The sequence below is a fragment of the Nannobrachium achirus genome, assembly GCF_963921795.1.
Source record: "Nannobrachium achirus genome assembly, chromosome: 2".
NCBI classification, from domain to species: Eukaryota; Metazoa; Chordata; class Actinopteri; order Myctophiformes; family Myctophidae; genus Nannobrachium; species Nannobrachium achirus.
The window spans coordinates 39,061,781-39,085,085 of NC_137811.1; the positions used below are offsets into that span (position 1 = coordinate 39,061,781).

The 23,305-nt window shown below is 45.5% G+C and overlaps 2 protein-coding genes across 4 annotated transcripts; one reads left to right on the plus strand and one right to left on the minus strand.

Moving 5' to 3' along the window:
• Positions 1 to 8,156: 8,156 nt before the first annotated feature.
• LOC308295776 (uncharacterized protein) lies at positions 8,157 to 15,156 on the minus strand. Of its 2 annotated transcripts, none has more exons than XR_013962584.1 (6): positions 15,000 to 15,156; positions 13,763 to 13,896; positions 12,724 to 12,845; positions 11,145 to 11,267; positions 10,679 to 10,869; positions 8,157 to 9,973 (listed from the first exon to the last, which is right to left on the minus strand). XR_013962584.1 is itself a non-coding variant. In XM_080738823.1 (6 exons), exons 2-5 carry the CDS (start codon positions 13,830 to 13,832, stop codon positions 10,766 to 10,768), a joined length of 384 nt encoding a protein of 127 aa, XP_080594949.1. In that variant the 5' UTR covers positions 13,833 to 13,896; positions 15,000 to 15,099; the 3' UTR covers positions 8,157 to 9,973; positions 10,679 to 10,765. The 2 variants fall into 2 exon arrangements, 1 of the variants encoding a protein (XP_080594949.1); XM_080738823.1 differs by having other exon boundaries at positions 13,798 to 13,896; positions 15,000 to 15,099.
• Positions 15,157 to 15,464: 308 nt separating this feature from the next.
• On the plus strand, positions 15,465 to 22,789 carry tmem106ba (transmembrane protein 106Ba). Of its 2 annotated transcripts, none has more exons than XM_080737456.1 (8): positions 15,465 to 15,594; positions 17,814 to 18,015; positions 18,277 to 18,340; positions 18,547 to 18,706; positions 18,792 to 18,932; positions 19,471 to 19,520; positions 19,654 to 19,707; positions 20,445 to 22,789. In XM_080737456.1, exons 2-8 carry the CDS (start codon positions 17,826 to 17,828, stop codon positions 20,560 to 20,562), a joined length of 777 nt encoding a protein of 258 aa, XP_080593582.1. In that variant the 5' UTR covers positions 15,465 to 15,594; positions 17,814 to 17,825; the 3' UTR covers positions 20,563 to 22,789. The 2 variants fall into 2 exon arrangements, with proteins under 2 accessions (XP_080593582.1, XP_080593583.1); XM_080737457.1 differs by having other exon boundaries at positions 15,541 to 15,594; positions 17,811 to 18,015.
• Positions 22,790 to 23,305: the final 516 nt, after the last annotated feature.

The following is a 23,305-nucleotide window of genomic DNA, read 5'->3' on the forward strand; positions in this document are numbered from 1 at the left end:
TTTATTGTCATACCTCCAGACAAGGTCCCCCTATGGGACTCATATACTCCCCGAGAAGTCATGAACCGACAAGACTGTCGTGCACACCGACCACACCCGGAAAGGAGGTCCTGTCAACCGACGTGACCCCTTTCAGGACTGATCCGACCCAGACCCACAGGGCCTGGGCGTGTTCAGACAGAAAAAGAGACCCTGACAGACCGAGGCCCGCCTTATGCACTAAGGGCAGACACAGGTCCACCTTATAAAATTGCAATAAAATAAGGGAAAAACTCAGGGTCCCCCCCCACGTATCCTAGAGACAGCAGCATGCTATCTCCGGAAGGGGAGAGAGAGCCGCCCCCCTACGTAGTAGGAAAGGCAGCAGCACCCAGAACCGTATGCGCCATAGCAGAAGGCGCAACGTCCAGGTGATAGTAGGTCGCAAAGGTGGACGGCGAAGACCAATTCGCCGCTGCACAAATCTCCTCAATGGAGACACCTTTGGACAAAGCCCAAGAGGTAGACACACCCCTAGTACTGTGGGCCTTAAGTGCTTCCGGCACTTCAGACCCAGACCGGGTGTAAGCCAACCTAATAGCATCCACAAGCCATCTCGACAGAGTGGGCTTGGACACCGCTTTCCGTTGACGGGCATTCATGACCACGAAAAGCTGAGAAGTAGACCTGCTGTCCACCGTCCTATCACAGTAGGCCTTCAGGGCCCTAACTGGACAAAGACAATGAAGACGCCTATCCTCCTCTGATGCAAACGGAGGAGGATGGAAAGCCGTCAAAACAACAGGTTCCTTCGGGACCACCCGGTTCTTAGGAATAAAACTCAAATGAGGTTTGAGAAGAACCTTGGAGTCATTATTGAGAAACCTCATACAATCAGGGCTCACAGAGAGCGCACGAAGGTCGCTCACACGCTTAGCCGTAGACAAGGCAAGCAAAAGAGCTGTTTTGAAACTTAAATGTTTCAAAGAGGTCCTCCCAATCGGTTCAAAGGGTGCCTTGCAAAGGCCCTCAAGAACCACTTGTAGATCCCAAACAGGAAACAAGGCTCTGGTCACAGGTCTCAAATGGTCCACACCATGCATGAACTGGACCACCTCAGGGATTTTAGAAAGGCCTTTACCTGCCACCCCCAGGTGGCAGGCATCAATAGCCGCTAAATAACCCCTCAGTGTAGAGAACGCCAGGCCAAGGTCCAGGCGGTCCTGCAGGAAATCTAACACCCTCTGGGCCGAAGCTATATGAGCCACCACAGGTGGCTCCTGTAGCTCACACCAGTCCAAAAAGGCATTCCACCTTCCATCATACACAGCCCTGGTAGAGGGGGCTCTAGCACTCTGAATAGTGGCTACAACCGTCGGTGAGAAGCCTGCTGCAAGCAGGTTCTCCCTCTCACGGGCCAAACCCACAGGTCTAGGCCCCGTGGGTCTGGATGGAAGACCTCGTCCCCTGCCTGGCGCAGCAGATCCCTGAGCAAGGGAAGCCGCCAAGGGGGTCGAGAGAGCAGTGGGGTGATCAGAGACCTCCACACTCCCCTGGATGGTGTCACCAGAAGAACCTCCTGGTTGGAACATCTGATCCTCTCCAGAGTGGGAAGAATCAGTTCCAGGGGTGTAAACGCGTAGAGAAGACCTTGTGGCCATTCGTAAGCAAACGCGTCCATCCCCAGAGGAGAAGGTCCCCTCACTGAAAAGTAAAGGGGACACTTCGCGTTCTCCTGGGAGGCAAAGAGATCGACTCGCGGTCGACCGAACCTGGAGAAAATCTGCCTCACCACCGCAGGGTGGAGAGACCAATCCTCGTAACGAGGCTCCCCCCTGGACAACAGATCGGCGCCGCTGTTCTGAAGGCCCGGGACATGGGAGGCTCTGATGGACCTCAACCGAGGCGAGCACCAGAGGGTCATCTCGTGCGCCAGCTGATCCAGCGTACGCGAGGAGAGGCCGCCCTGTTTGTTGAGATAATACAGGGCCGCCGTGTTGTCCGTCCTGACCAGGACATGGCAACCCCGGAGAAATGGTTCGAAATGCTTGAGCGCCAAGTAGATCGCCATTAACTCCAGATAGTTGATGTGGTACTCCAACATGGCCTGGGTCCAAAGACCCCTGGCTGAGCGCCCCTCGTGGGTGGCGCCCCACCCTGAGCGGCTGGCGTCTGTGGTGATCACCTTGCGTGACACCACTTCGCCCATGGAGACCCCACTTGTCAACAACGCCTGGTCCCTCCATGGGACCAGAGCGTCCATGCAGACCTGGCTGACTGTCACCTTCCTGTACCCTTGCAGGGAAGGAATCCTGAGCGCCAGTGACCACCGCTGGAAAGGTCTCATATGAAACCTGCCCAGACGCAGAAGTTGCACTGCTGAAGCCATCAGCCCAGTCAACTTCATGCACTCCTTGTACCTGACCACCTGGTTCAGTCGGAAGGAACCAAGACAAGTCAGAAACCTGTCCACCCTCTCCGGGGAGAGGCGAGCGGACATGGTGGCCGAGTCCAGAGATATTCCTATAAAGGAAATCTGCTGGGAGGGTAACAACATGCTTTTGCCAAAATTGACGTTGAAACCCAAGGCCTTCAGGTGTGACAACACCAGATTGGTATGGCGCGCCGCTTCTGAGCAGGAGGCGGCGGAAATCATCCAATCGTCTATGTAGTTCGCCAGCCTGACTCCCTGATGCCTCAGTGGAGCAATGGCTGCCTCGGTCACTTTCACGAAAACCCGAGGGCTCAGAGAAAGACCGAAAGGGAGGACTGTGTACTCGTACAGGCGCCCCTCGAAGGCGAACCGCAGGAACTTCCTGTGTGGGGGATAAATGAGGATGTGCTGATAAGCGTCCTTCAGATCCACTGAACAGTGGAAATCCCCCTGTCTCACTGATTTCATCAGTGACTCTGACGTCAGCATCCTGAATTTGAACTTTTTCAAGTGCTTGTTCAGAGCACGTAAGTCCATAATCGGACGCAGCCCCCCTCCTTTTTTCTGAACCAGAAAATAACGGCTCCAGAAGCCTAAACGGCTCTGGTCGCGTGATAACTCCACTATAGCGCCCTTGCGCAATAGTGAGCTTATCTCCTCCCTCAAGGCATCCGCCTTCAAGCCGCGGGCTCGAGTATAAATAACCTTGCTGGATAGGGAGGGTTTTTTCGCGAACTGTAGTCTGTAACCCCGTGTCACCGTCCGAAACACCCAGTGATTCGGATTGCAACGTTTCCATTGCTCTGCACACTGTGCTAGCGTGTTGCTGAGCAACGGAGAAGCCTTGGGGTTGTACCGCCTGAGCGGAACTACTGGGCCGGGAGGGAGAGGTTCCGTATCCGGGCACGTATCCGTATCCGCTAGACGCCGGGCCGGAAGGCGCGGAGTCACCGGCGGAAAGAGCGTTTCCGTTTCCGGTACGCTTATTTCCGTATCCGGTGGGAGACGAACACGTGACCTCCAAGAAGCCTCGCTTGTTAATAATACAGGCGACACACAACGTGGAGCCCGGGGGACAGGGTTCATCGCATAAGTAACATAATCCCCGGCTCGGGGAATTGTATTTACGTTTATAACCTGTGCTAAGGCCTTTATATGCTTCCTTGCGGGAAGACGAGGCCGACCCTGGGTGATATGTGTTGGCTTCTTCCCTGACGCTAAGACCAAACTCCTGTCCTGAACTAGAGTCGGCATAACAGTGCCGCTCGGTGGAGACAGAGGGGTATTGCACACTAGTGAGACCATACCATTGTGAATAGGAATTAGCTTGTCTGGGAACATTTTGCAAAGAGAAATATTCTGCTTGTAACCTGTCTGCATGACTGGAGGAAGCGATATTTTCTGAGTGGAAAGAAATTCCAGCCTGGACTTCTCTACACTGGTTAAATTCATGCAAAATGGGGTCGTCTGTAGTAAAGCAGGTGGGTTTGAAATAAACAGGCATTGTTTTATCAACACACTTTTTATTACAGGCACTGGAGGAGAGCACAGAGGAGGAATAAACATTAATTTCTTGGCATAAGAAAAATTGTTCGTATTGTCCAAACGTCTGCGCTTGCAAGGGGGGGTCCCCTGAAATTTCAGGGGGACCCCGCCAGAGTCCAGTGTCACTTTCGCGGCGGCTTCCCACGGGCTTTGTGGGAGCTGGCCGGTATCCCGTGCCTGGGAGGGTGGCGGGATTGAGAGCGGGCCTGAGCCCCCGCTGCAGTGTGAGGGGGTCCCGCGGAGGAAGAAGAGGGGGTCCTAGGGGGATTGTTCTGTTTCCCCTGTTTGGAGGAAGAGCGCCCCCTGTCAGCCTGACCAGGGGCCTTGCTCCGTCCCTGTCTCTTTTCCTTTCTGGGTACCTGGGGGTCCGTCGTGGCTCCCAGGAGCTCCAGAGTGATCTTCTTATCCGCCACCTCCTGGCGGAGAAGCTCCAGTCCACCGCCCATGAGGGAGGAAGGGTGGCCGGGGAGGTCTTGCAGGACCTTCTCGGTCTCCTCTCCGGAACTGCCAGGACACTTTACCTTGTCCAGCCACCTGGCACGTTCCGCCTGGATGCAATAATCCATGCCGTGTCCAAGCCACTCGATTGCGTGGACATTCAGGTCCATCAGCATGCGCAGCGACTTGTCCATTTCCTCCACCAACACGTCAGGCACCTCCCGCATCTCGCTGAGGAGGCGCCTGGTGGAGAAAAGCAGCAGCTGGGTGGCGTTCATCGTCCTGGCTGCCAGCGCGGACGATCTGTAAGAGTTCCTCACCCTTGAAGACTGCTTGTCGTCAAAGGGGATGGCAAACCCAGGAGGCTTCTTACCCACGGCCAGATTGAGGGGAGGACGGCCTCCAGGACCGGTCCGCTCATGACTAGGCTTGAGGCTCCCTACCAGGGACTGGGCCATCAGCTTGTCCATGGGAGGGCACAAGGGGATTCCCGCCTTCTCTGCGTCGCGGCAATCGACCAGGAAGGGGAGCTTGGGGGGGTCCTTGTGTGTAGTCCAGGTTGAATGCAGGGCCTCTGCAAAGCCTGGGACCAGTGGGAGCTTTTCCATCCGAAGCGGGGGAGAGGAATCCACATCCTGGCCAAGGAGGGGAATCCTAGCCCGTGGTCCGAGTGGCGCGTCTCCGAGTGGCAGCTCCAGGCCACAACGGATGGTGGCACGTTCCAGCACCGAGAGCTCGTCCATGGGGATGGAGTCTGGGTCTTGTGCCGCTGCCCCTCTCGCCCCAGCCGGCATGGAAGGGGGGAGAGAGGCAGAAGGGGCTTGGGAGGACGCGGCGGAGATGGAAGCCTCGGCATGAGGAACCACCCTGGCCGCGCCTCCGCCCTGTCCGGAGGGGAAAGAGGACTCGTCCTCCTCCGAGTACTCACCCTCCGTGTCCAACTCCTCCATGTCGCAGTCCTCTAGCTCCGGTTCGTCTCCGTCGCTAGCATGCCAGGAGACGGGGCTAGGTGGCCGCATAGCCCGTAGCTGGGGGACGGAGAAGGAGAGAGGAATGTCACCGACGACTAGAGGGTGGAATTCCTTGGGGGGGACGGTCCATGTTGCAGCTGGCGGAGAAACAACGTGGGCGGTCTTGCATGTTCTCTTCTTGGGCACGGCACCAGTCGAGCCCGTCGGAGAAACAGCAGTGGAAACAGGGGCCGCAGACCCGCTAGCAACGGGGCTACCGAAGCTAGCTGAGGGCGAGGCCGCTGGAGGCCTAACCACGTGGCGAGAAGCAGCGCTGTGGCGTACAGCGCTGTCCGGCACACGAGGAGAGGTGTCTGGGAGGGTTCCGGCGGAGACCGTGGTGTGAAGGCCGTAGCCTGCGGCAGCGATCTCACATCGTGCCTCGAGGGCTGGAACATCGTACTGGAGGCATTCAGCACAGTTCACCCCCGTGGCCGGGGCCGGAGGGGACAGAGAGGCCAAGGCGTGTCCTACCCCCATGCAGACAATGCAGAACGGATGAGTATCTTCATTGGCGATGAGGCCTTTGCAGCTGGGAAGGCCGCACTTCTTCGGTACCCTAGCTAGCAGGCTGCTAACTGTAGGTCGACGAGCTGCCATCGTGAGCTAACCGAAGCTAAGCGAAGCTAAGCTAAGGCAGGGAGACACGTGGCAGAACGTACAGAGAAGAAGTAAAGACTCAAAGCGAAAGTGAAGAAAAAGACCGAACTGTTAGGAAGAATAGAAGTAGAAACGTACAGGAGAATAATCTATAAAGGCCAGTGGCCGACTTCCTAGTCAACGCTTAGGCTAAACTTTACAGAAAATATACTTATATGGCTGAGTTCGCGACACTCTAGTTGCAGGTAAGCAGAGGTGCGGAAGAGGAAGTTATGATAGCCCGCAGGGCTTTTATACACTCGGGGGCGGTGCCCTCGTTTGTGATTGACAGCCCTACCGACAAATGATATTTCTCGTACGGGAGCTTATGAGTTTTACTCTGTTGCAGCGCCAGATGGCGCTGGTTATCCCATAGGGGGACCTTGTCTGGAGGTATGACAATAAACAGTTTTTTGCTATCTGATTGTATTAAACGACTTCAAACTCACCAATATTGTGGCTCTATGGAAAGCTTGGAATTAACTCTTGCTATCTGCAAAGTGTTTGTTTCTGAAAAATCCACCGTAGAATTGTTATGATTTATTTTCTGTCAAGAAATCCGAGCAGACATGGTTTATTTTCTAAGTGTTGAACTTCGGAAGCGCTCGTCTTCTATAACGCCATGTCCCGCTGCCTCCTGCATAATGTGACATTTAGAACCAGGTGGTCACAGGACCGTTGAGGGAATTTCCACGAGCGCTTCCAAACTCCAGGACTTTGAAACAATTATCACCTGAACAACATTTCTTGGATCGAAAGTAACTCATAACATGTCTACTGTGGACTTTTCTGAAACAAACACTTTGCAGATAGAAAGAGTAAATTCCAAGCTTTCCATAGAGCCGCAATATTGGTGAGTTTGATGTCGTTTAACACAATCAGATAGCAAAATAACGTTTTGATGCATTGGCTGCCCATGGGAGGTATTGCAACCCTAGATTCAACCGATTATAAAAAAATCTAGTGTTGCAATTTGCGGCTAGAGCTATCTATGAAATCTATGAAAAGGTTTAATCGGTAACACAAAGCTACACAGACAGTATGTATAGTGGGGGTCCCTGCTAGCCTGATTTCAGAGTGGGGGTCCCTGCTAGCCTGATTTCAGAGTCAGACTCACTCAGCTGAAGCTTAGCAGTCCACTCAGAGAGTGGACGGGTCTATGGGCAGGACTGGAGCCAGGCTATAGGTCCCTGCTTCATCTCAGTCTTTGTTTTTGTTTACAACTGTTTTTCTGATGATATCTAACTGCATAGTACTGTGTTCTATCCGTCTGTCTGTCATTCAATGTTATATGAGTTGTTAAATAGAAGGATCTTAATGGAAACAAGCCTCGGCTTACCTGAGTTTCCTTTTAGTTGACATGGCACCAGTGAACTGTACTGTCATGAAACTGTACCTTTTCCTATGCAAACAGGGGTCCTTGACCTGAAAAGGTTGAAGACCCCTGCTCTAGTCGCGTAGTAATCATACTAGACACTTCCCAGACAGCACAGCGGCGTCGCGCCTATTTAGCTTCGGCGGACAGCGCGACTTGGACGCATTGGCCTCATTGGACCTCGCTACGTCCGCTACGTCCGCGCTGTACAGCAGCGCTGTGTGATGCTCATTGGGAAGATGCATTTGCTACGTCGCTGGCGATGCGGCAACGACATATCTACGCTCTCTGCGCGATATTAATGCCTACGGTTGGACGCTTATTCTCCCTCCCCCCTCTCTTCTCCCTCCCGTCACCCCTTCTCCCCTCCCCTCACGCTCCCTTCTCACCCCATCCATTCTACACTTGCAAATGATGTTACTATGGTTTGTATTCTTACCTGCTAACTGCTGTCCTTACTGGCTGCTGCACCTGGTAATGGAAGACTTTCCTATGTTCAGTTAAAACGCAACCATAAAAACCCTAATAAAAAGGGGCATTGTTGTGTCTGTGAAAAATCAGACCATCACGTACTTCCTAATAAACTTTACTTAACTCCAAGTGCAGAGCAGCACCAACAACAGCAGTGTGAAAACGTACATCAATCAATCCCAGAGCATCACAACAGGGCAGGCAAAGCTAGTCAACAGAAGCACACATCAAACTGAGGATCTAAACATAACAGTGAGACATGATGCAGTATTAAATATTTCATATTTATTTAACTGTTATTGTATATGCAGCAATAAACCTTCAAGCAATTAATAGAAAACAGATAGGCCTACATTTAAAATTGCCCTATTAAAGTTCCTATCACACAAAAAATTGAAGGACCCCCGGTAGTAAATCTGAGGACCCCCTGTTGAAGACCCCTGATATAAGTTCACAAAAATTTGAAGGACCCCCGGTAGTAAATCTGAGGACCCCCTGTTGAAGACCCCTGATATAAGTTAACTAGACCAGGTCAACCTGGTTGTGCCAGACCCCGGTTCTGCCAACCCTCTGGGCCTATAAATTTAATGGTGGCAACAGCCACCATTAAATTTGTAGGCATGTCATCATCATGTCATCATCATATATACCCTTTATATAGAAAACCCGGACAGACCGACATTTGCTTATGTAGGCCTACCCATTTCATGGGTCTGGCAAAAACTCAGTATTCAAACATTTATGTACCAGAACAAATGTAGGCTATATACCATAATTATATATAATGCACTTGACCATTTACAACCAAATTTGAATGGACCAAGAACTCTTCACTGAGAGTAAAAACATTCACTGAAAAAGTAGGCCTTATGTTGGTGAAATGATCAGGCCATCACAGTTTCCCAATGAATTTACTTAGCAAGCAGCAGCAACATGAGAACGATATGACTGACTAATCGATCCCCCAAAAAACCCACAGAGCAGAATAGAACATCAGTCAGTAAGACATAACATGCACCTTGGGTTTATGAAAGGCGCTATATAAATGCAAGTTATTATTATTATTATTATTATAACAGGCCTAGTAGTCGTAACATTATTAAATTAACTGAAAAATTATGCATATATTGTGTACTAGCAGTAGCTCATTAGGTGTTTAAAATGTTTGTTTAAACAGTTCCTCATTTTGCTGTGGGCCGCTTGGCAACCCCTCCAGGACCACTGCATGTCACCTTACGATATTCACACAAAGAATACAGCCTGTTCTAAATGAAATGATCAAATATCTATAATGTCTATAATAGACACACAAATTACCTTGAGTATTCTATGTCCTCCCTTATTTAAATTATTTATTTACCCAAGCACTGCCTGGGTTCAGTTGCTGGTTAATTACAACATATAGCCTTCTGTGAGCCCATCATTATGAGGGTAAATTCTTGACTGTCATTTGTGGATTTAAATAATGTTCCTGCTAAATCATATACAACTATACGGTATACACAAAGCCAGCACAGTCTGTGTCTCCGGTCATACACAGCTTGTTAGCCATGGCGGGCCAGAGCTCGGCCCTGGAAGACTGCAGGGGGGCTTGCAGCACTGCATGCTGCGGTAGTCGTCCATGTGTTGATGGGGCGCACAAGCTGGATCTTACCGAGAACGCGAGCCGTCACAGAACCAGGGGCTGAGGGCCAGCTGCACACGGGTGCAGACCGTGTGCAGGCTGATGAATGTCTGGGGGAACGCAAACGCCACACACGCACACACACTCACCCACAGATGCACACACACAGAGAGAACAGCGATATTTAATTATCTGGATAAAATAAAGAGTTAAATGGCTCTATATTGTGATAGTGATAGGCATTAATACAGAGAGCATTGATGGACTTAGCAGCATGTGTGTGTGTTTGTGTGTGTGTGTGTGTGTGTGTGTGTGTGTGTGTGTACCTGATAGATGTGGTTGAGTTTGAAGTATTTGAGAAGCAGCAGCTGCAGCAGGATGGCAGAGATGGCCTTCACGATGATCTCTTTGTGGCGATTGACATCAACACAGAGTTTCATGCTCTGCACATTGTGGTTCTGCAGCCACAAATACATGTTCCCATAAGTTCTACAGTTTCACTGGGATTGTGAGTGCATCACATTATCAACAGACACATTAACAACCATTTAGGCTTGAGGCTGATTCTAAAACACCTTCTAAAGCCTGACCTAAGTTTTCTGAAACTTCAAATAGTATTAAAAATTACAAAAACAAATGTTGCTACATACTGGACAGTACATGTACTACACAACAATGTGTTGCCATCCATAATAGGTTAAATCCATAAAAGACTGTGTCACCACTTTAACCATTATTTTTTGGCTACTGGTATTCAAAAATAGCAGATCTACAAGCTCATATCTGGGGGTCCCTGCACAACATATTTTGAGATGGGGGTCAGCGGCAAAATACATATAATTGTGGGGATCCTTGACATGAAAAGGTTAAAACTACAATAGGCATTTAGAAGAAATTAAAAGAAAGGTCCAGCCAAGTTTGTGTTTACATATTCAGATCTTTGAGCAATGAAGGATTTAAGTTATAACAATAATTTGTTGAATTAATACTAAGGAGTACTTTGCTCGTGTCGTTTCAATCACACCCAAAACTATGTCTTGAATGCCATGGCCTCTTATATATTATTATTGCTTTAATTATTAAATTGCAAGGAGCTCTCTGCTGAAACAGCCTAGGTGCCCAGACGGCTACGCCAGCTGTCTGTGAATTTCCGTTTTAATCACCTGACTTTAGGAGCCCAGGGCAGCCCCTTGGGGAAGGACACCCTCTCTGACAGACCTCGTCCCTCTCCAGGGGGAATGGCTCTGCCTCTATGGAGTTGTCATTGTTGTCATCTTCATCCTCGCGGGGGGTCGTCGGCCTTGTAAGGGTCTTTCTCGTTGAACGCGTCCAGGTTGTCTTGCTTTATCAGGGACTGTAATTCCAGAGGACAAGGTGGCGATGAGCACTGAAAACAGCCTGACGACATGTCATCAAAGCATGCGAGGCAGGTGCACAAATTAACAGAGCCGTTCACCCCAAAACATGACTTGTTTTTTATCAATTACAACCCCATGAAGCCTTGAATTCATAGAGATGTTTGGCGCAATAATTTAATGACAGGATATTGGTCAATAGGGAACTCAAATCCTTAAAACTCAACGCTTTAAGGATAAATCAAGCCTTAGTGAGTGGGAGATTTGGCTTTACCCTGAGCCATGTAGAGGATGGCCCTGGCCACCTTTAGCCTCCTCTCCCTGGCGATCACCTCCAGCCGCATGGCATGGGCTCTGTGCTGCGCTGCATCCAGCTCCGTCCATTTCTTATCAGACACTGTGAGAGACAGCAGTGAAATAAAACAAGAGCGCCTTGAGTGGAACATGTCTTTGTGTATAATGATAATGATAATATAATTGTTTTTTGTTGCATACCATGGGTTCTGAAGTCCTCCTCAAAAAAAAAACACAAAGAGCAAATGTTCACGTATCAGCATGTGCTGCATTTGTCATAACCACTAGTGACCGATCTCTAAACATTCTGTGACAAGCCTTTGTTAATTTAGTCATACCAATTCATTCCTTCCCACGGTTGGCACTGCCGTTGTACTCTACTGGCTCACCTGCCAGTGAGCCCAAATCAGAAGGACGTATTGTAACTGCCTCTGTGGTATTCTTCCAATTCAACAACCCCCCACTGACAGGTGTCACTGTAGCCCGTAAGAGTATTTGCAGTGACAAAGATCACCCTCCACACCCAGTTTTCCTTCCCTGAACACAGGCCAATTATGCTCAGCCGAGCCGGATTCTATTCCACACTTGCTAATGATTTTCTTACACACAAATTGCTGTTTTACAAAGTAAATGCTTATCATATCCACCTAAGATATCTATAAAATAATAATGGCAGGCATTGACACTATGGCCATGGCTACACGGAGCTGGATATTTCTGAATCTAGAATTTTTTTGTGCTGTTGGGGCTTGTAGCCACATGAAGCTGGATATTTCGGACGCGAAGCTGGATATTTTTTAAACCGGAAAAATAAGTGGAGAGATTGAAAAATATCCGATTCACTGGATCTGTGTAGACAGGGAACCCGGATATCTCTGAAGACTTTACTGTGTGTGTGCTTGTTAGTCCTAGATATCTTTGTCATGTGGACCTAGATATCTTTCTATGTGGATAACTGAAAAACCGGGATATATGAAATATCCAGCTCTGTGCTGTGGACCTAGATATTTTTCTATGTGGATATCTGAAAAACCGGGATATATGAAATATCCAGCTCCATGTAGCCATGGTATAAGGCTTGCCCAATGCCCATCTGCCCCCGGCAGGTAAATAAAACTTTCGGGCAGGTGAAGTTTGCTTTCAGGTTGCCCAACCGGGCAAGTGCTCGTTTTAGAGGGGACGCAACTGTCTATAAACAAAAGAGGAGCTATCTGTCTAAACACCTGAACGTGGCCAGAGCACTATGTTTTCTGGCCCGTGGAATGTAAAATAAAAGCACTTTTTACTGTTGCTATGTAGGTATTTGGATAAAAATGTAGGTACTGTATTTTTTTCTTCTTCTTCACATTAGCCCCAAATAGTAAAAACAAAAGAAGTGTTAAATTGAACAGTAATTCAAATCTTACCTATCATTTTATAAAGGACGTTTTACTTTCCGGGCAGGTGGGCATGACCTTTGGGCAAGTAGAACATGACCTGGACTTGCCCAACGGGCAAGTGCTTCCGAGACCTCAGTGTCAACGCCTGAATGGTATTAATAATAGTGGGTGAATATATACCTCCACAGGTGATTCGGCACAGCCATGTTGACATACAGGTAGTAGTATGGCCGGTTGTCCTCACCGGTACAGTTGCCTGGTAGAGGACTGTCCAGGTTGAAGATTGGATCCAAGTCCACGATCTGAATAGACGACAAATCGTTATGCAGAAAATACAGTAAATTTAGGGCAGGTTTTCTCAAAGTGTGTGCCATGGCAACTTAGGGTGACGTGACGCAAGGGGGTCCTCTCTATGTTCCCCAGGTTCTATGTTCCCCTCCTCACAGCATTAGTTTTAGTGAGGTTAGCGTTAGGGGTAGGTTAGGTGGTAAGAAAGTGGGGAACATAGAAGCTGGGGAACATAGGTACGGTCCCGACGCAAGTATAGGGTTGCCACCTGAATACTTTTACAATATTTGGAATTTATCAATATCGCTTCAGTTTAACCACTTATAGTTACTGAAGTAAAATGAACCTGCGTTGCATTGTACTTGGTGCATTCATTTTCAGCCTACAGGATCTTCACCAAAAATAGCAGATATACAAGCTTCACGTTGTTGTCAGCCCTTGTAGACCTAGCTTGTGGACAGAATTTATGGTTTACAGTCAAACACCTGAGAAGGATTTATATCAATATAGACTGCACATATTACTGGAGAATTGTTATCTTTAAACGGCTTCACCGACCACTTGTATGACACAGACACTACACGAATAAAGACAGAACCTATCCAACGGTCTCTTTACCCGTAGGGGCATAAGCCTGCTTCCTGGGAAGGTACAAGCCAAAATATCACCCTCCTCTTCTCTTTATCAAGCTTGCTTTAATAGCATTGGAATGATACAGTACAATTTCAGCCATTAAAATGCTAAAAGTAGGCGCAATGTCAGACCCATCTATATTTAATAATAACCATCCATTACTTGTATTACAATTATAAGTGAATATCTCTGTATGATTGCATGCACTGACCACACCACCTAAGCGGGGGTCTGGAGGTCCCAAGAGGGTTGGCAAGAGAAATGCAGTCACTTTGAATATAACACCTTTACAGCATACTTTTTCAACCTGGATCCCTCATGCCCTGAAGTCACCTGTTGCTGACCGTGGTCTTGTCTGGTCTGGTCATGACTCTTGTTTGTAGTTCATGGGTCACAGAATCAGTCCACACTCCACAGCCATCAGCCAAAAATCTAAGGCACAATGCATGACACCCAATAACAGTTTTAACAGATTAAATGAACAGGGAGTACTACAGTATATCTTTTCTGTGTTTCTTATCTGTACCTTTACCAATCCATCTTTTAATAACCATTTGTTTATCATCCAATTTGTTCAACAATCTCCAATATATCATGTTAGGGTTAGGGTAACCCTAACCCTAACCCACACCTCTGTTCAGTTAACAGGAAAATATTATGTGTACAGTACACTCTCTCATTAACTAAAGGGTGAAAAAGCAGTTACCTCTCTGTTTACATGTTGTCATTTACTGATGCTGCTAGACCAGGGGCACCCGCGACGGCAGTCAAGGGGTGCCGCGAGATGATTTGATAATATTTGGAATTTATTTGGACACTTGAAAAAAGATTTAGTATCATTTTAAACTTGAAGTACAAAGTTATTTTTGTTCTAACCAAAATGGCTATTATATCAACATTTTCCTCGCAACATAATCATCATAATTCATATACAAGACTGTCCACAAAACTAGTGAAAACAGCCGATCTACAAGCGAGGCGTTGTGTGCTTGTAGATCTGCTTTTTTCACTAGTTTAGTACATTTTATAGATAAAATTGATCTCCTTTTAGTAGACCTTGTACCAGTGCAGTACCGTCATGAAACTGTACCTTTTCCGAAGTAAACTTCTAATAAAGTCTTCAATAAATACATGGGTTGCCCTGGGGTGCCCTGAGACAAAAAAGTTTGGGAACCCCTGTGCTAGACATGCCATGCTAAGTTACGTCAACATGTCGGGGACAGCAAACAGCAAAAACTAGGGTTTCAACTCATTTGTCCTTTTGGAGTAATAAATCCTCCCTTGCCAACGTTGCTAAAGCTGACATGTTGACGTAACTTAGCATGGCATGGCTAGCAGCATAAGTAAATGACATGTAAACAATAGCTACTAGCTAGCTAGCATGTCCGTAAACTAGCAGTTAGGGACGGGTGTTTTTTCAGCTCAATATAACATTAAATATAAAAACATATTTGACATGTCATCAATGACATTATGAAGTTTAGAAAATAGCCTAACTAGTTCTAGTGCATAACTGATGTTTTACATATACAAACCTGTTTGAAACATGAAATGAAGAGAGTCAGTGCTGCTAGCCGGGGTTGTTGTCTTTAGCTCAGCTGAGATGCGTGGTAATGTGACGCAGGCACAGCTGTATGCCATGGTCTCATGCGGTGGCAGTAGCTCTCCCGCACCCCCTAGTGGCGAAAGAAATGAAAAGCTTCTGGGAACCCAGATTACAGTAGCTCTAGCTACATAGCGGCAACTGAGGGGCGACGGAACTTCACGGAAGGACAATGGCGCGCTCTGAAACAGCTCAAAACGACCCAAAAGCTATGAACCTGCCAAGGCAGCAACCCTAACGCTACGAAGCTTCATATAAGCGACCTCGCGACGAGCTATGGTGCTGTCTGGGTTGTGACAGTTGCCTGACAACCAACTAGTAGCCAATCACAGTGCGAACCGAGCGTCCCTACGGGCTCTAGGATCCAGACAGTCTCCAGCCGGTCGGCATGGTGTTGGTCTGTCCAATGAGGAGATCGGAGGGGCGTCCTGCTTTAAGTTAACAGCTGCTACTGTTGTGTGTCCTCTCAAATAGTAAACAACATCTAGACGCGAATGACAAGCGATCGTGAATAAACATCCAAGAGGGTAAGCAACAGATTAAAATATTTTGTTCATTTGCAGAGGGCGGTGGCAGTGGCACACGCGTGAGACTGTGCACAATGCAGAGTGAGTTCATCGTGGTCGAGCATCATTGTACTATTAAATGCAATGCTATCACGCACAGTACTTGTTTGCTTGCTTACTAGCAGAATATTGTGACGACGTTAAAGCAAAGCAATGTCGGTACACGTTGTACAACGCGTAATATGTGCGTAATATTGCGGTTAGCAGCGAAATCTAGACCGATTGAGGGTTTTCTTTTCGCGAGGTACACGGTGTACTTGTCTGAGTATGGCGGCCAGCAAGGCAGACAGCCACAAGTTCAATGTATACATCACTGTCTCCCAAACACTGGGTAGGGACCCATTTGTTGGTCGCGGACACATTTTTATGCGTCCCTTAATTTCTTGTTTCCTTTTTTTATTATTTTTTTATTATTATTTCAAAATATTTTCAAAAAACATTACAATAAAATGCAATGATTTTTCTAGAGTAAATTTCATGAATAAATAAAAGGAAAATCTAAGAAATTCCATAAATAATAAAACAAATGTTTAAGAAGTAGTGAAAAATAGCCACTGTTTTCACTAGTTTGGGACTCGGGCAAACGTTTAATTTCTCGATTGGGTCTTGCTCTTGAGGAGCTAAAACGTCTGGGTAATAAATTAACCTCGCCATCACCAGGCGTGGTTCCTATTTACCTCTCAGTGCTCTGATCCGGCCTACAGGCCACCTACTGTATCCGGCAATGTTGTACTCTCAAATGAAATGCATCCACACGTAACCGTTTCCATATCCGCTGTAGACCGGATCTGCAACCTGCTAAGCGGATTGATCCATGTCATGTCATGTCTAGTATAGTATAGACTGAGCGAAAACGTAAACATTATTTATGCTGACAGAGCAGGGGTTTAAAGAACAATGCTGTGGTCAGGTTCTTCTAAGTTGTATAATCACAACGATCTTTAAATAGGCCATCAAGCTTGAATTATATCTTCCTGTTTTTGCTAAATTGTCAAATTGTCATCAAACTATAGTTTTAAAATGTAACAACAACATACATTTTCCTTCTGTGTCCATATTGTTGAGGCATCATGACATTTCTGAATTTAGTGAATATGTTTGTTATATTTTTTAATGAAACCGTCCAACTTTGGATTGGAGGCTCACATAAATGAATTCATACACAAACAGCAGCATATTCTTTAAAGGACAACTTTGTTTTTTTACAACAAGGGTTCATATTTTAGATTGTAATTAGAGAAAAGAAAAAGTGCTTCGTTCTATTGTTTTATCGCGTTTACCGTGTTAAAATGTGGGGCATGTGTACGCATGGGGGCATGCGTACAAGTGGCTAAATATGTCTTATTAGACACAGTAGGCCAGCAGTTTCTTTATTGCTATTTACAGTAACACTTCTAGCCCCTATAAATCACATCCAACCATGAAAGTTTGCGTTGTATCTTGGGAATGGGCTTATTCTGTGTAAAATTACATATTTAGCCACTTGTACGCATGCCCCCAACCACTGAAATAAGAATCTCTAAAACAATAGAAAGTAAATAGAAGTAAATGAAATAATTTTAACACTAATCTTTTATATTCTTTAATTACAATCTAAAATATGAACCCTTGTTGTAAAAAACTAAAGTTGTCCTTTAAGGCCGAGTATTCCAGCAGGCATCTATACTATTGCAATTAATTTCACATTCAAATGACTAAATTGCTGTCCAGATCAGCATGTTGGACTGCACCCATTAAGCCAGTGGTTCTCAACCTGTGGGTCGGGACCCCCAGGGTGTCCAGGGTGTTCTTTTGGGGGGTCCCCAGTAGGGCTGGGACGGTATGGACGTTAATAAGTCACTGTTTACCGAAGGTATGGCGGTATCTCCCCCAAAACATATTATGCATTACTCAACCGCTGTATTGCAGTTATTGCACCTAGTCCTAGACTGTCACCACACCAACACAATGCCTTGCAAATAGTCCCAACTCTTGCAACAAAACAGTTTTAAGGCCATGTCACACCCAATGCAACTCCTTGCAAAAGCCATTGGGGACAATGCAAGTAGTTGCATGCAACAGTTTTGTTGCAAGGAAATATCATATACCGGTAATCATATAAATTATGATTATTCTGGGGGTCGCGGGCTGAAAAGGTTGAGAACCACTGCGTTAAGCTATCGTTACTGTTTGTCCAGCAGACAGCTCTCGCTATGGGCAAGTCACACTCCCTGCTGGCCAAGCAGAAGGACCAGGACGGTCTGACAACTGCTGAGGATGGAACGGATGCACAGAGCGAGGAAGATAAGCACGGAGACGTCTCTCAGTTCCCCTATGTGGAGTTCACCGGAAGGGACAGCGTAACATGTCCTACATGCCAAGGCACAGGCAGAATCCCAAGAGGTGCTAATAATAATACCTAATTACTTCACCTGTGACTACTACTACTACTACCACTATCAACACTGCAAAATCCTGAGTTTAATGACACATTAATTTTGCCACGTAGCTACTGATTACTAAGTGCAACATTCCAAAAAACAACCTTTCTAAAATTCTGTTCAAAATGCGATCTGCACAATAATGCACATTGGAACACACTATTTCCTTTTTGGTGTGTACATGTCAATAAGCCTCGTTCTGTGTTTGTTGTTGTTCCAACAGGTCAAGAGAACCAGCTTGTTGCTCTCATTCCATACAGTGACCAGAGGCTTAGGCCAAGTAGAACGTAAGTCTCAGCATAATAGCATAATAAAACATAATCAAATTTGTATGATTTATTATTTTGTGCTGAAAATGGTTCTATAAGTGGATGTGGCACTGTTTTTCCTAGAGGACGATACTCCCCGATATTGAGTCGAAATTAGCCCATAGTACTTCCCTAAACTAAAGTGGTTTGCGTGTCTCACACTTCTGTTTTTCTTCATACCACAGAAAGCTGTATGTCTCGATATCAGTTGGCCTCTGCCTGCTGCTGTCTGGCCTGGCTGTTTTCTTCCTTTTCCCTCGTTCTATTGACGTCTCCTATGTGGGGGTGAAGTCGGCCTTCGTCTCCTACGACCAAAGCAGGCGGATTGTCTACCTTAACATTACGGTGAGACTTCATGGTCATCCCCCCACAGTGTGTCAACCCAGGATTCTAGCGTCTAGTGTCTAACAGTCTTTCTTCTTTCCGGTAGAACACCCTGAACATCACCAATAACAACTACTATGCCATATCGGTGACCAACGTCACTGCGCAAGTCCAGTTCTCCAAGACGGTGATTGGCAAGGCCAAGAATAACAATGTTACGTTGATTGTACCTCTGGATAAACAACAGGTGGGTCCTCCTGAGTCCTGACAGACTTCTTTGTACAGACACATGTATGTTAGATGAGTTACACTAAAATAACTGTTTAAAGTTCCAAGTACATGGTTTCTTCCAAACAGAAAATAGTGGGTAGGAAACAAGTACTCAGAATTTCCATGTGACCAACAAAACATATTTAATTGAAAATCAAAGAAGTCACTGATAAGGCCTATTGTCCTAGAGTCAATCATAAAACACCACCCTAATGTACCCTTTTCAGGCACGGCTGCCATTTTGACTGATCAACACATCTGAACATAATGACATTAATTGTGTGTGTGTTTGAACTGTACAGTGGTTAATCTGGTTATCCATGCTGGCAAAGTACAACGTAAATGAAACACACTCACACACTTAATGTTAATAACTTCAGCTGTGTTGCCCTTTGAGTTGAGTCAAGACAAGCACTTACGGGAGCATCAATGTTCAACAAATGAATCAACACAGCATTACAGAAAAATACTGTTGTTGACCTAGTCATGTATGCCTTGTCATATCTATTTTCCAGGTTGATTACATGGTTCCAACTACAATTGCTGATGAGATGAGCTACATGTTGTAAGTACTGTATCTCATAATAAGATGCATAATAAAAACAGGTCAATTGTATTAATACAACAACACAATAAAACTGGCATTATGCCTTAATCATAGTGTTGGAAATCTTAAACTACCTCTTCTTGCCTTGCAGTGACTACTGTACCCTGCAGTCCATTAAAGTGCACAACATTGTGGTCATGATGCAGTAAGTATGGCTTCATATTTATGTTAGGCAGATATTTATTTATAGGGGCATCAGGGTGGCACAGAGGTGTAGTTCCTGCTCACCAGGCCGGGCGCTCAAGTGAACTCAATTGGCTTTGTTTGTGGGTGGTTACTGGGAAGTCAGCATGGGAGAGTGATCTATGTTGGTGCACTAGCAACTCATACAGGTTGGTCTGAGTGCCTGAGCATAACTGGGAGGGAGTGTGTTAAGGGAGACACACACCAGTTGCGGACGGAGTGCGGCAAAACAGCCGCCCCCATTATTTTCAATGAACATACCCATCACCTGCAGGCGCGCGTTCACACCCCGCCCGCCACTCCGATACCCCACTGTTCTATTCCCAGGCGTTGTCGTGCGGTGAAAAATGTCTGCGGCCGGTGTGTGCTCCCCTCCGCACGTGTTCTCCAGGCGAAACTCCTCACTATCAGGTGAAAGGAAGATTGTACACATGGGGGTAATTGGCAATGACTAAATTAAATTGTGGAGTTATTTGTGAAGATTATCTTGTTGAACAAAACGTGTGAATTATATACTGTGTAAGCCTTTGTTTGCAGCAGAGCCTATTTTCAACAACTTGTGCCAAAGTTAAACCCTATCATGCAAAAGATGTATGGGAAATCTGCGGTGGGAACTCTTCACAGGGGTACCTTCGGGGTTGGCCTACAAAAAGATGTCTTCAGCCTTGTTACAGTGCTGAGATGTTTATTGTTTCACAGGGTGACGGTGACGACATCTTACTTCGGCCATGCTGAGCAGGTTTCACAGGAGATGTACCAGTATGTGGATTGTGGGGGAAACACAACGTCACTGCATGGCCATGTGAAGGTGTACTAAAAAGGCTAGTTGCAGCCTAATGCTTAAAGGCTTTGAGTGAGAGTTTTGTAGGGACCTACTGCAGTGTAATAAAGTGCCAACCAGTGTAGAAAATGTACTTTCTTCCATGAAGTACAGCTGCTTGTGGATTTCAGGACGTTTCAAGAATTGAATAGCCAAATTGTTGTTGTTGTTTTTTGATTGGTTCAGCATTTGTTAGGTCGGAGATTAGTACCAGTATCCTGGCATCAATAATAATTAAGACGAATTCTTTTACTAATAGCCATTAATAAAATTACACTCCTTAATTGTTATTATAAACACAATTTTCAGTGATGCACTTTATCTTGGGAATGTAAATGTGATTATCAAAAAGGAAAGAATGTTGATTCAGTACGTACCCGGTACTGTAGGTGGCATGTACTTTATGCCACTGACCATAGACCACTTTTATCCCTTTTAAGGGAACATGCCATCCTAGATGCACAGAACCCCTTTGACCAAATTAATAAAAACACTGATGAGTTCCTAATCACTTTATTACCTTTTCCCAATCCTTCCTACCCAAACTCTGCTTTACACTGTTTCCTAGAAAGACATTTCTTCATTGTGTCTAGGGAAATCTAGTTTTATGTATTTAATTAGTTCAGAGTTCTGTAATCTATATTCAACCTATTTTGGGTTTCCATATCATACAGAAGACTACTGTGAATGCTAGAATTACATGTGCACTTTTTTAAAAAGATGTTCTTATTTGTTTTATGTTTTCTGCTTTGGGTTGTGCTGTGCATCAATGTTTCAAAATAGAACCAAGCTTGGAAAGACGCGTCAACAGGTTTTGACTAGGGATGCACGATTTTGACCGATATTGAATACCAATTAAATGCATGGTCAGAAAATTGCAATATAAGTTACCAGTAGGGTTTACCATACAGCATCTGTTATACTGAATGCAGATGTCTTATTCTTATTACCTCATTTATTAGTCCTATTGATGCACATATTAGTTCAAACAACGTATTTATACTTTTTTCTAATTCTTTGCTTCATTTGTTCTACGAACGAAGGCCTTTTAAACTTCACTTAAAATACTGTCTAAAAATATCTGGATTATTTTATCGATACCAATTTTACCGATATTGCATAGTATATATCGTCCGATATCGATATGATGAACAATGAATTAATCATACATCCCTACGTGCTTTCAGTCTGTCAGAGACTAGCCTTCACAAGGTCTGTGCGCTACCAGGGTGACCCACATGAGCACCTTTTTGATGTTTAATAGATTTTCTGCTTTCATAATTTTAGGAAAAACAAGGTTAAGTATAAAAGGGAGTTAATTTCTTGTGTTGAAAACATGGGAGTGTGGTTGCTGTATGTAAATCCATATTACTAATAGTGTGTCTTGCATTGTCTTCCTAGCTTACAGCAAAGTATCTTGCAGTAGCTCATGTTGCAACACAGATCTTTGTTGCAACAGTTCTTGAGATTTTTTTTAATTTAGTTTTTTGTGGGATGTTGTGTCATTGTAATATTGTTTTAATTCAAAATAACCTTTACTGTATCATGTACCGGTATAGATGGGTACCCTCTAATCTTTAAAAAACGATTACTTTTGTTTCTTGACTATAATGCAGTGTGATAAGTATTCATGCACTATATAATTTTTACATGTATGTTCTGTACAGCAGTCTTTCTCAAAGGGGGGTCCTTGACATGCTTGAGAACCAGTGCTATACAGATCTGTACATCAAATGTGTGACGATAAACCATTGCCCATGGACAGTTTGTATGACTTCATAAAAAGAAAGGCTGAGCAATCATATCCTAAGTTGTCACTGACTGCATTAGGGATCCCTGCAGGATGGTCAGGAAAGGATGTCAGTTCAGAAGGAGAAGATCTTGGGGAGATAATGTGAACCTGTCTGTCCTGTGGTGAAACTCCTCACTGTAAGAATAGAAGTGGTGACTTCATATGTATTGGAGGAGGTGCAAAGTTCCCCTTCACAGTTTGGCAGCGACCAATACTGCAGCATAAATGGGAATGAGTAAAGACTGAAACATGACACTGAAAATTACAAAGTGCCCTTCTGCTTGTATTTGTAACGGCAAAGACCATTTCTCCACAGTAACCATGCAGAAGCCTGCTTTCCTCTTATCAAATCCGTGACATTATTTTGTTCATGTAAATGTGAATACTGTACATCACTGCCAATCATCTACACAGTGGTGTGGTTTTCATGCAAAAAGCTACAAATAAAATCACATCTGATTTTGACATTTGTGTCTTGTTGAGTTAATTGCATGACAGGCTGCACTACAGGTTGCACACACTGGGTGGTGCTGGGTTGTCAAGAAATTACTTTACACCAGTTTGTATAGTGTGTGTGTGTGTGTGTGTGTGTGTGTGTGTGTGTGTGTGTGTGTGTGACACACACACACACACACACACACACACACACACACACACACACACAAATGTTGGCTTATACAGTATGTGTGGTTAAGCTAAAGCCATAATCAAAGCATTTCCATCAAATGTTGACCCTTAAAGAGATGCAAAGCTCTATATAATCCGAGCTCTATATTGTTCAGTAACAGGTCTCTCCAGCTCTTTAGTAAACAATACATTTTCAGGTTGGGATAACAATTTTAACCAATCAGAAGAGATGGCTTATACAGGACATACAGTAGGATAAACAAGTGATAATGGAAAGTGATGAAATGGAACTACAATTGCATTTTCTGTTTACTAAAGAGC

Bases quoted from the DNA above. Each gene is read 5' to 3' on its own strand.
- LOC308295776 (XM_080738823.1), bottom strand. From the start codon at position 13,832: ATGACCAGACCAGACAAGACCACGGTCAGCAACAG. The intron at 12,846-13,797 runs GTGACTTCAGGG...TCGTCTATTCAG, and splicing joins AAGACCACGGTCAGCAACAG to ATCGTGGACTTGGATCCAAT. The intron at 10,870-11,144 runs GTAAAGCCAAAT...CTGGAATTACAG, and splicing joins CATCCTCTACATGGCTCAGG to TCCCTGATAAAGCAAGACAA.
- tmem106ba (XM_080737456.1), top strand. From the start codon at position 17,826: ATGGGCAAGTCACACTCCCTGCTGGCCAAGCAGAAGGACCAGGACGGT. The intron at 18,341-18,546 runs GTAAGTCTCAGC...TTCATACCACAG, and splicing joins AGGCTTAGGCCAAGTAGAAC to AAAGCTGTATGTCTCGATAT. The intron at 19,521-19,653 runs GTAAGTACTGTA...CTTGCCTTGCAG, and splicing joins GATGAGATGAGCTACATGTT to TGACTACTGTACCCTGCAGT.